At 35.9% G+C, this 13266-nt stretch overlaps 1 protein-coding gene across 1 annotated transcript in view; it reads left to right on the forward strand.

Moving 5' to 3' along the window:
* TTN (titin) overlaps positions 1 to 13266 on the forward strand; it is a 237954-nt gene that overhangs the window by 110820 nt on the left and 113868 nt on the right. Inside the window, 4 exon segments of the mRNA XM_035901431.1 lie at positions 5506 to 5586; positions 6659 to 6739; positions 6985 to 7065; positions 7368 to 7451. Of these exon segments, the coding sequence (XP_035757324.1) occupies positions 5506 to 5586; positions 6659 to 6739; positions 6985 to 7065; positions 7368 to 7451 (327 nt within the window).

The following is a 13266-nucleotide window of genomic DNA, read 5'->3' on the forward strand; positions in this document are numbered from 1 at the left end:
CTACATCTGAAAGTAGTTCAGAAAGAAAGAATATATTTATTTCTTCTGAAAAGGAAGGAGATTCCACCGTCCAAATGTATGGCCATCTTTCAAGAATGTTTTTTTAGTATGTTATTCTTCTGTCTAATCTTCAAAATTAACACAGGTGTTCTTTCAGGAAGCATTTAATCCTTTGTTGCTTCATGAATCTTCCATGTCATATTTGTTCTTCTTCTTACTAACTTCTTCCAAAAAAATTTGAAAGGCCTAAAAGTAAATTATATCTTAAAGGGCCAGCTGTTCTCAAAAGAACTGTCCCTGAAGAAAAGAAACCTACACATACACCTGAAATAGAAGTTCCACCAATGAAAGGTAAAGGAACACTTGATATGAGATTTTATGGAAAGGAAATACCTGTTGTGTTTTCCCCAACTAACACCTTCTAAAATGATCTTCATGTTCTTTACACGGTGGCAAGAGTATCTAGTCTCCAAGTGCAGATTCAGCTCTCAGCAATAAATTGAAAACTCTGAGGCAAACATTTCAGATGTCTGCTATACATGTGCTAAACAGTAAATACATTGATTTATTAATGAAAACATGCTGAGGAGGTATCACTACTCACACTACCAGTATGTAAACCTTCAGTGCTTTTACATTTGTAATATAGTTGTGAATTTATTTTAAACTGGGGTTTTGAAGCCAATACATTGGTCATGATATTGGGGGAGAAGTTATAGGGCAAGAGTTAGTACGTTAAAACCATTAAAGGTGTTAGATGTATCAGAAGGAAAAGCATGACAATACAGTGAGAAAAGCAAATGGCTTATGCTCTTTGAGAGCAGAAACTAGAAATTTCTTCACATAATTAATTGTTCCAGCAGGACAGTTCTAGAACTGTATAATATTTCATTCTTGAAAAGGCATGGTATTTGGGACCTCAAAATAACTTAGTTTTCTGGGTTTATTTCTGTTTGGGATTTGAGAAGTTGAAAATTATTTTGAGGTTACTAAAACAAAGCTAATATCTTTGAAGTTCCTGAGTTTCATAAGAGAGCTGTCCTTGAAGAGAAAGTACCCACCATTATTCCTAGAGAAGAGGAGCCTCCTTTGTATGAAGGTACATCAGTGACACTTCTACCAGGCAGTATGTTGCAGAGAATATATCAATTTGTGCTCTAGATTGTTCTGTAAAATGAGAGACATTTTCAATTATTTTTTTTAAATTATTTAAGAGTAACTTCCATCCCTGTTTTGAGACCCTCTGTCTCCCCAAATATAGTTATGGTTTAGCATTTTAAAAATGTTCTTTTCTCTTCTATTAATGGGAGAAAGACACATAAAGAGACAAAGTTTCTGATCCAGGAAAGCACTTTAGTCATGTTGGACCAAAGGAATGAACTAGAGTAGCCAGTGATTTAAGAGCTGTCTTGAGTAAGACTTAATTTTTGATCTGGGATATAGAGAGTTAACACCAGATGAGGGCATGCGAAATTCAATTACAATTTCTATCTAATATACAAAACTAAGTAACTAGAAAATAAAATTAAATATTTCCATAAACTTGCATTTTACTAATTGGGAATGGTCATGTAAAGCAAAAGTAGGTAAATGATCAGGCTGAAATGAGATACTTAGGTAATTTATGTTCAAACAGCTCTTTGTCCATATACATGTCTGCATTTTTGCATTATAATTTCTTTCTAATCTTGTCTTGTAAATAATATTAAAATATGTAAAATAAACTAATATCTTTAAAAAGAGCCTGAAGTTTATGAAGTTCCAACAGAAGAAGAAGTCCCTGTTATTATTCCTAGTGAACCAGAAGTTCCAGCAGCTAAAGGTACAACTATTCAAGCAATCTATAAAACAATGTTCCCTACAATTTAGTTATTCATCTTTGTCATTCCATCTGTATGCTAACCTGTTATTTAATGTGTTCATTCTAATGTTTCCTTAGATGTTATGTGTCTGTCATTGTTTCTTTGTTACTTACGTTTTGTACATTATAATGTTCATTAAAACATGTAATACCTTTAAAGTACCTGCAGTGACAAAGAAAACTGTCCCACTGAAGAAAATGCCTGCTGCTGTACCTACAGAAAAAGCTCCTCCAGCCAAAGGTACATGACCTCCAAGTGGATTTTCTCTAGCCTTGTTCTAAAGTGAGATACCGAGTGAGAAACCCAACATGCTTGTCTTTCTTGAACAACATGGCCAGGTGCTATATACACTGTTTTCTTCCATTTGATCAGGAGTAAATTTGTCTGTCTATTTTTGTTTGCTTTTATCTCAGAAAGAGAGCATACGTACGGGAAGATCAGAGATTAAAAACATAATCATTCTGCAGTCATTTATAAAGAAATCAAAAACCATTTCAGCATCTTTCTGTGTGTTAAACTAATGAACATTGTTAAGAATTGTTAAGAATCATTAAGACAGAATAATTCATCATTCAGGAAAACAAACCCAAGGAACATTTTCTATAAATTCTTATTTTTGTCTTGTGTTAGCAGGTACTTAAACAGATTGATACGTTCTACATCAGGAATTTAGTATTTAAAAAACAAAATTAGACAAATATAAAGAAATTTAGTAGACAGGAAATTCAAGGATTAGCCTTACATCTTTTTGACTTCTTGTCTCATGTTCTATTTCCCAAAATACTTTCTCTGACAATATATTAAAAAAACCAAAACCTAAAAGGTTGTGTCAGAAGCTTGTTTGCAGAAACACTCTTCACAATCATGTCAGGGACTTTAATAAAGTCAAGATTTTAAACCAGGACAAAATACAATGCCACAAAAATCTTTTCATAGAAACAGTTTTGTAATAAAATTCCAGAGCTGAAGAACTCTATAGATGTTTGAAACATAGTATTTACTTAATTGCACTGGAGTTTTGCCTTCCTTTTATAGCCACTTTTGAAATAAAAAAAAAAAAAAATAAAAATCCTTTAAATTGCCCAAATTCCTAAAGGTTGTTTGATAACAAAAAAACCCCACAAAACTAACTACTGTCTTTTCAAGGAAGGGCAAATTCAAACCTGTGAGTCCTAGGAGTTAGAAAAACAGTGAACTCCAGAAAGTGAAGTTATTGGGTTGTATTCATACATAGTTAATACCCTATATTTTCATATTGTTCTAGTAGACTTTTTTATTGTTCTACAAACTGTACTACTTACTTCCTAGTGCAAATTCTAAAATAAACCAATATTTTTAAGTTCCTGAAGTACCAAAGAAAGTGGTCCGCAAAGAAAAAATACCTTCTGCTCTACCTAAAGAAGAAGCTTCACACATTACAGGTACAAAAACTTCTGAGTGCGATTTGAAGGATAAAAAATATGTTTTCCTATATAAATATTTAATTAGTTTGAGAACATTCTGTCTACCACGAACTAGACTTTAGTTAGCAGCTTTAGTTAGCTGCTACAGTATAAAATTAATTAAAAAAAAAAATTATCATTTGTAGTTGTCCTTAAGGGGAAAATTAGCTTTTTGTGCAAAAGAGACAATTGCAGGGACCCTGCTACTTGAGATCAGTCTGAGGGGAAAAAAAAGACAGAAGTAACAAAACTTAGATAGTCAGGACCTACCTCTTTACACTCAAGAAGTAGCTCAGTTTAGGACATGTCACACACATCTTTCTTCTGGCAAGCTGCAGAGGTCAGATCAGGGTAGAATACAAGATTTTTTTTTTTTCCTTCCCTCATTTGAAAGAAACCTGTTTTTTGAGGGTAGATGTAAAATAGACCTGTATGTCTTAAGATAAGCTTGAATATTTGTATTTTTTCTTTATCTTTCACATTGTCTTGTTTTCTGAGGATATTCAAAGTTAATTTAAGTATTTAAACTAATATCTTTCAAGTACATGAAGTTTATGAGGAGACGTACATAGAAGAAGAAATTTCTACTGTTCATAGAAAAGAGGAGGCTCCAGCCCCTAGAGGTATATATCTTCTTCATCATCTCTTCCTGCAATTTGCAAAGTCATGAACTCTAGGAAAATTAAATTATTCATTTTCAAGGTTTAGTTCTTGTTCAATGTAATTAATATTTGTGTTCATTCTTTTAATACCTTACATTACAAACTTGGGATTTTTTTATGACTTGTCTTTCTATTCTACATAAATTCTTAAAATGAATTAATATCTTTAAAGTGCCCACAGTCACTAAGAAAGCTGTTCCAGAAGAAAAAGTACCTATTTCTGTGCCTAAAAAACCAGAACCTACTCCCGTGCCTAAAAGACCAGGCTCTCCACCATCTAAAGGTACTTTGACAACCTAACAGAACTGAGGGGGTTTTGCTGATAACATCTTTTCCATTTCTTACATAATTTCCAATTTAATAGTTCATGTTCCACTTGTGTCAGATTTGTGCATTTATGTTGTATATGTCCCTTTTCCTGTTTCTTTACTCGTCTTTAAGTCATAAAACTAAAATTAAAATCAGTAAATATCTTTCAAGTGCCTGAAGTGCCCAAGATAACTATTCCTGAAGAGAAACCTGTTCCTTTGCCTAAAAAGCCAGAAGCTCCACCTGCCAAAGGTATACATCAACATATCCTTTCCTTCTCCTTTTTAAGTCTGTTCTGTCCCTTCTTTTACTGTTGTTAAATCATTAAAAGTTAGTTGTTTGTCTGTTTCTTCTACCCAAGAGTAATTCTTTGTGATAGCACAGAAATTGTATCAGAAACTAGTCAAAGGGACTAAAAAATTAGGAAAACTCTAGCTGAGTCAACATGCAGTGAGATTTACGGAACAAACTTTTTCACTTCATGAGTGTTTATAGATACTGTAAACAGCCTCAAAAATTCTGTCCATGTTCACGCAAGAAGTATATGCACTTCCTCTTTCATATTGCTCATGTTAAACTTAGGGGTCAAGTGATTTAATTTTGAACAGAAATAACATTAGGCATAGAAACCAGTTGCTACAATTCATTCTGATATTTCAGAAGTCTGTCTGAACTAGCAGTTTTTGTGGAATGTCACCACTGCATGATGAAAGGTCCCCAGCAAGGTCACTTCAAACTGTTATTTGCCAGAGGGATAGTACCATGGAGACATTTCAGAACATGTAACTGTTGTCAGAGTACCTTTATACATCTACTTGTTTTGTCTTATTTCTCTGTATTGCGTGTTTTATTTCTGTAATTTGTAAAAGTACACTAATATCTTTAAAGTGTCAAAGGTACCTAAGAAATCTCTCTCAGAAGAGAAAGTAAATGTTTGCTGCGCCTAAAAAGCCAAGAGTAACACCACCTAAAGATTATATATTGATAATGATAACTCTTTCTCTTGGGCATTAGGGTTTACAGTAAAAGAAAAAATTACCCTTTATTTCTCATCTATAAAAAATCCTAGTAGTATGTAATAGTATACAACATTTTTTTGCATGACACATCTCTTTATATCTGATCTTACATTTTTTTCTGATATACTTCCTGTGAGAGTCTTTCTTCTTAATAATTTACATATTTTAAATGTCTTAAATGTAACAAAAATGAATGCTGTTTTCTTTAAAGTGCCAGAGCTGCCCAAGAAAATTCCAGAAGAGAAAGTACCCACTGCTGTGCCTAGAAAACCGGAACCACCACCAGCCAAAGGTATGTTGCACTACAGATAACTAAAATTTGGAAGAGAAAAAACCTCTGCCTTGATTGTGTGGATTAATTTTTTGATTGTTTGTTGGTGTTGTCCTATTTTATTTTCTGTGCCCACAATTCTGAAGTATATGCTACTGTTTTGAAAATTCTTCTTTTTGATTCATAGCCATAATCAGTATACCAGCATGTTAGAAATACTGATGTGGCTGGGCAGAGGTGCGACGGATAGAGAACCACAGCAGAAATCTCAAAGAGAAAACAAGGCTTCTGTGATCTGAAACACTCCCAATTGACAGTGAAAAATTAGCCCCAAATCAGAGTTCAATAATTTCAAAATGTAGAATAAATGATACAGATGTCTAACACAGGAGAACACCCCCCATGCACAGATGAAAAATTGATACCAAGAAGTCATCATGCATAGATGAATGTGACAAGGAATACATGGATAATGGCAGTCTTAGTCAAATGGAGATTTGGGAGGTGGTTGAATAAAATGGAAAAACTCCAAAAGGCTCTGAGGTGTTTCCTCAGACTCTACAGGGACATAAAAGAACCTTAAGCCAATAAACATGACAAATCAATGGCTCCATTAAGAACCTCTCTACTTTGCAATTTCTGCTGAAACATTTTGAACATACCTGTGAAATTCCACATAATAACTGAAAATAATCTTTTTCCTTAAAGTGCCTGAAGCACCCAAGGAAGTTGTTGTAGAAGAGAAAATCAAAGTTGCTGTGCCTAAAAAGCCAGAAGTACCACGAGATAAAGGTACTTGTCATTATTAAAACTGGCAATAACTTGTCTTATTTTCACTGATAAGACCTTTTTGATGCTATTTCCCCATCTTCCTATCTTATAAACTGTGATTTTTGTACTTCATTTTGGGGAGCAGCCTCTTTACTCCTCTCAAATGATTCTCAATCAAGATTGAGAGCAAAAAGCCTATTTGGTAAAGGCTATTACGTTTAATTGATGTTACCTGCTGTCCTTTTGTTTGTTTCTTTTTCCACTTTAATACTATTTAAATTTCTTTAAATTCTTATCATTAACACAATTATTAATTTTGAAGTGCCAGAAGTGCCCAAGAAAGTCCCAGATGAGAAAATATCCGTTGCAGAGCCTAAAAAACCAGCAGTTCCACCAGCTAAAGGTACTAGTCATTCTGACAAAATTAACAGAATCAAAACCATCACTCTGTTATTAACACTACAGAAGACAGCACCCCAGACCTCTGTTAGATTTTTTTTCTGTTGTCAAAGTTTTTTCAAGTGAACAAATCTGTTGTGTGAAAAAAATAGATCTTAGTAATTGGTGTTCTCACTAATACTGTTCTGCTGTTATGCTTTAATGTTGTTTAATAAATTCTTATAGTAAAAGTTATTAATATTTTTCAAGTCCCTGAGGTACCAAAGAAAGTGGTCACAGAAGAGGTTTCAGTTAAAGTACCAAAGAAACCAGAACCCCCACCAACTAAAGGTAACTGCTGTACACAATTAATGAAAGAAAACTCCTTCATTGTCTAGGGTATCATTTTAATATATTGGTAATTTACCATAAATGTTTTATAAAATATTTTTATTGTGTAAGTTGTAGTTTTTGCATCTGTACCTGAGTAAGACATCAGAGAGAATTTTCTGTAAGCAAAGAAAAAAGTCAATATTCACATTCAAAACCACTGATGCTTTTGATGTCCCTGAGTTTCACTTTTTCTTAGTGTCTTAATGCTGCAGACATATGTTTGAATTTCATACAAATAAAATTAATTGCTTTCTTTAAAGTGCCTGAGGTGCCCAAGAAAGTGATTTCAGAAGAAAAAGTGCATATTGAAGTTCCTAAAAAACCAGAACCTCCACCACCTAAAGGTACATGTTCAATACTGATAAAATTGCACAGAAATTTTAATCTGTTTCTCTAAATATTATCTTTCAGAAGTTTGTGTAATCCTTTTTTTCTATCTATCCTAATATTTAAAAATGTTACAGCTTGTATTGTCTTCTTTACTTGTGAATAGCTCCCAGTAAGCAACAATGGCTATTAGTGGTGTGCAGCAAGTAAGATAGAAAAAACTCAGACTCTTTAGGGGTATATATACCCCTAATAAGGGTTTGGGGTTTTTTTTTTTTCTGATGCTGTTTGATAATTTTCACCTTGGAGCTATTGTCACCTTTTTAATTCCTATTCCTCAAATTCCTGAAAGTAAAACAAATAAATATCTTTAAAGAACCTGAGGTGCCGAAGAAAGTTGTTCCAGAAAAGAAAATACCTGTGCCTAAAATACCAGAACCTGAGGTTGTGCCTAAAGAACAAGAACCTGTGGTTGTCCCAGAACCAGAGGCTGCAACTGAAGAACCAGAACCCCTACCGGAGAAAGGTAAATCTCAACACCAATAAAATAACAAAAGGAATATTTTTCCACTTTTCTTTAACACTGTGATTTTCCAGGCCTTCTGTTTTCTGAGATTTTAAATCATACTTGTTCTACGTATCTGCATATGTGTGCAAAACAGGCAGACATGGGTCTTTTTGAAGAATAGTGACAAATCTTGGATGTCTGAATTGCCTGTGTTTTATAATTCAATTTTTTGTACTATTTTGGTTTATTCTTAATATTCTACCCACGTGGGCTCATAAGAACAACCACAACTAATATCTTTAAAGTGGTAATAGTAGAAGAAAACAAAGTACCCATTCCAGTAGCTAAGAGCAGAAGATATCAACATCATTGAAATACCAGAAGCTCCACAAAGAAAAGCTAGATGACATCACTGCTAATTCTTGAAAAGTCTTCAGCTTATTACCTGCAATGTTACTAATATCTTTTGTCCTGTCCATTCTGTTTATAATTATAATGGATTTTACTTATAGCTTAAATTATGCTATCAATGCACGTTTGCACATGCATAAAGGGGGCATGAGGCTTGGGGGGTGGGGGGGGACAGGCTGTGTGCATTTGACAAAAGAGAGTGAAAAGCCAAAATGTGGCATATTCATCCTTAAAAGGCCAACATAAATGATAGACACCTGATTTTTTTTTTAATGTTTGCATTACAATTGCGGGTTTATGTTTTATGATTCATTTAAATTTGGTATGATTGTCTGTGCAGCTGTTAAATTTAGAACTAATATCTTTTATATACATAAAGTGGCCAAGACAACTTTCCCAGAAAAGAAAGTACCTGTTGCAGTTTCCCAAAAACCAAAGCCTGTTGCAGGACCTCCAAAACTAAAGCCTCAAGAAGTAGAACCTCAAGAACCAGAAACTGCTAGAGTGGCCAGAAAACAAAAACCTGTTGTGGCACTGCAAAAACTAGAGCATGTTGTGACATCTGAGGAGCCTGAGACTGTTTTGGCACCCCAAAAAGAAGACTCTGTTGTGGCATCCCAAAAAACAGAGCGTGTTTTGGTGCCTGAGAAACCAGAGTTTGTTGTGGTACCTGAGGAACCCAAGCCTGATGTGGAATCCAAAAAAATAGAGCGCATTTTGGTGCCTGAGAAACCAGAGTTTGTTGTGGTACCTGAAGAACCCAAGCCTGATGCAACATCCCAAAAACTAAAGCATGGCTTGATGCCCCCAAAACAAAAGCCTGTTGTGAAACCCAAAAAACCAGACCATATTGTAGTGCCTGAGAAACCAGAGTTTGTGGTACCTGAGGAACCCAAGTTTGATGTGCCACCCCAAAAGCTACAGAATGGCATGATGCCCTCAAAACAAAAGCCTGTTGTGGAACCTCAAAAACAAGAACCATTCGTGGTCCCTGATAAATCTGAGCTCACTGTGGCACCTGAGGAGTCAGAAACAGTTGTATCAACCCCAAAATCAGAGCATGTTGCAGTGCCCTCCAAAACAAAAGCTTTTGTGCCACCTCAAAAAACAGAGGTGCTTGTAGCACCTGAAGAAACAGGGTTTGATGCAGATTTCCAAAAACCAAGGCCTATTGCAGTGTCCAGAAAATTGAAGCCTGTTGTGGCACCCTGCAAGCCAGAATCTGTTGTGGTGCCTGAAGAACCAGAACAAATTTTAGCACCCCAAAAACTAGAGCCTTCTGCGGCACTTCAAAAACCAAAGCCTGAAGTGGCATCCGAAGAACCAGAGCCTGTTTTGGCACCTGAGGAGCCACCACCATCTGAGCTGGCCGAAAAGCAAGACAGGGTTGCTATACCTAAAAAACGAGCAGCTCCACGGTCTAAAGGTACCTCTTACAAATAGGATCTCTTTTCCTTCTCTTGAGTATTATCATGTTTCACTTCTCCTTTTAAAGCTTAATACATGTAACTAAAACATACTAATATCTTTAAAGAGCCTGCAATGCCCAAGAAGTCTGTCCCAGAAGAGAAAAGTCCTGCAGCTGTTCTTGAAAAATCAAAACCTCCATCAGCCAGAGGTACATGTTATGATGAATATGTGATAAACACACCTGATCTTCTTCTATTAGATTAGATCTTAACGTCTTTTGTTCTGTCATTTTGAATCTGAGGTTTTAAATGTTTGCTAAACAAGTCGCCCTGAGTATGAGTGTGTGCCAAATTGTGACTTTAGAACATTCCTATTGTCCTCTGTGTTTCAGTCTCTGCGATTATGTTCAGTTGTATTGTAATTGTAAAATTAAATGCACTAATATCTTTGAAGTTCCTGAGATGCCTGAGAGAGCTGTCCCAGAGGAGAAGGTGCCCATTGCTGTACCTAAAAAACCAGGAGCTCCACTTGCTAAAGGTACATGCCACCATGATTATCACCATAAGAAAGGTTTTCTTTTTAAAAAATCAATCTCATTTTAAATTGATTTCTCACTATATACTGTGATACTTAAAATGTGAGAGAGATGTACCAAATATCAATCGCTGTGCAGGGACATCATATATTTCCTCAACTAAAACCATCCAAACTCTTGGTTTACTGTTTTTTTGGCATATTCAAAAAGTTCAAGCAGTAAGATTTGATTTCTTAGGCTATAACCATAAGTCAAGCAGGTACAATGAACTCCTCTCTACCAATAAATGCCAAAACCTTATGGATGCTAACAAGAGAATTAATACATAAACTGTTGTTCACATTATTAGTAGGGATGGTTTAGTACATGGTTTAGTGGGACTTGGCAGTGTTAGGTTTATGGTTGGACTCTATGATCTTAAAGGTCTTTTCCAACCTAAATGAGTCTATGATTCTATAAGAAAGGACAAAATAAGCAGAAACTGAAGGTTTCGGCAGAGAGTAGCAGTTTCTGTACATAGAGCAAAATCATTGCAAATACCTCTATGTGCCTCTGTTGCCATGGGTGGCATCAGGCAGCAGAATCTTTTCTTTAAACTGTTAATTATAATTTGTTTTTATTTTGGTCGTATGTCAACATTGTTCACTCTGTGATTCGCGAAGTTTTTACATTGTATGAATAGTTGTAAAGTTCCTGTGAACATCGTATTCACCGAGCCTTATAAGAGGCATCTATTGCCTCAGATTAATCGGGATAAGAGACGTTATAATTGAAATACTAAAAAATTACTTAAGATACTCTAAAACTGTACACACCAAAGATGCAGTGGTACATCATTTAATTTCCTTTCGAAAGTCCCAAGCACAGGCCAGAGAAGTAAACATTCCCTCTGCCACCCGATTCTCTCCATCTGAACTATAATGACATTCCTCGAGTGAAGTATGACCTCACAGTGATGATATTTAAAACATTTAAATAATTTAAATGAATGTAACAGGAAACAGTTCAAAGCAGCATCTAGTGATGAGAATAGAAGTCGGAGGTGTTACAGGAGGGAATGTATGAAGCAAAAAAAGAGGAAACATAGAAAGACAGAAAAAGACAGGTGAAGTCACCTTGAAGGATAAAAACAGTGATAATATCCAGGTGACAATTAAAAAGATGTCAGTGACTGCAAAAAACAGCACAGAACACACAGAGATGAATGATACATGACTGATAGTGAAATTTGGTAGGATTCCGTAAATAAGTCTCTGATCAGCTGCTACAAAGACGGCATATGTTTTCTACATTTCCACCTCGACTCAGAAACAGAAACTAAACAGAGAATTCCCATCTCCTGTGTGATGTATTTGACACCCTGGTCATTCCACATGTTAGGTGAAGCAAAGCATAACTGATGACTGAATGTAGCCACAGCACTTCCTCAAAGAAGGCTGCGTGTGTGTATTATTCACTGTCTTACTGTTTCATGTACATCTGTAGTGCCCACAAAACTAAAACACACTAATATCTTTGAAGTGCCCAAGCTGCCCAAGAAAGGTGTTCTGGAAGAGCCTGTACCTGTAACTGTGCCAAAAAAGCCAGAACCTGCACCAGTTCAAGGTACCTGTTGCCCTGTGCATCAGTCTGAACGAGACTGTCTCTTACTGTCTTACATGTTGCTTACGATGTCTGTTATCCTGTCCATTTGTCACCACCTTTTTTTCCATGTGCTGTGCTGTGTACAAATTTTATCATTAGAATGACAGATAGGGAACATAAGGGACTCATCCAAACTCCTTCATATGTGTTCAGAATCTTAAATTCCATACATCAAAACTGAAAAGATACCTGGGATAAAGCTTTCTACTTCAGATTTTTAATGTAAACTTCTGTCTTTATCATTTTGCCAAGAATGTCAAGTAATACAAATGGGGGATTTAGCCAAAGTATTTCTCTTTAACCACTACCAACTGGCAACCCTGTCCTGCTGTACGGTAGTAACAACCAGACACAGTTATGAGACAGCAATATTAAAAAAACAGACAAACAAAAACCCCAGAAAGTCTGATCACTTCAGAGAGAATAAAGAGGAAAGGCAGGCTCAATGGACTGTGAAGGAACTGAAATTTCTATGGGAAAAGAAGTCCCAAAGTAAAAAGAGGGACATACCTAGATAGGACAGTACTATTTTAAGACTTGGACATATGTGATCTGGGCCTAGATCACAAATTACAGATACTCCAAAATCATTAGTAAATGCACTGCCTATTCAAACGCAGGGTAGATGAGGATGGTCTTCATTCCATTGTCAAATTTCCTATGAGAAAAACATATCGCTGTAGTCATACAAAGATGTAACTTTTTTCTCACCATAAGTTCATGGGGCCCCAGGAAAGTGGGTTCTCCAAATCTACAGTTGAATTGCACATAGTTGTTAGATACAAGAAAGCCAGATATTTTGTATTTGTGCAGAACAATTCTGTGTCATGTGAAGAAGGATAGCAAGGAAAATTGCTCACTTTACAGGTAGCCCTTTTACCCTTGCCAAATGCAATTTCAAAATACGGGATTATAGAAGCCCTGAGACCCCACTAAGTTAAAATCCCCCACATACTTACACTGTGAAAGAGTTGAAAAAACAGACAGAAATAGAGGAGAGAAACAGTAATGATGATGGGATTTCTGTTCCTCATACTGTCACTGCTGAATGCAAAACAGTGGCAGCTTCATGAGGAATGGCAACAGATAAGATTATGGGCTGAGGTTGCACCCAGGAGAAAGTCCCATCCCAGTAGGGCTGAGAATGACACTCTCTCCTCCCAGGGAGGGAAGGCTGCTGAGTACAGAGCGGGGTATCCCAATTCACACCTCACCCTTGAGCGGTACCTAAACATAGCTGATAATTTTCTCACAGAACCTACTCAGCATCACCATTCTGTGCCTGTGTCCGTGCCTGTGTCCACGTCTCCAGCTTTGTGTGTAT

The sequence above is a fragment of the Egretta garzetta genome, unplaced genomic scaffold, assembly GCF_000687185.1.
Source record: "Egretta garzetta isolate BGI_Z169 unplaced genomic scaffold, ASM68718v1 scaffold539, whole genome shotgun sequence".
NCBI classification, from domain to species: domain Eukaryota; kingdom Metazoa; phylum Chordata; class Aves; order Pelecaniformes; family Ardeidae; genus Egretta; species Egretta garzetta.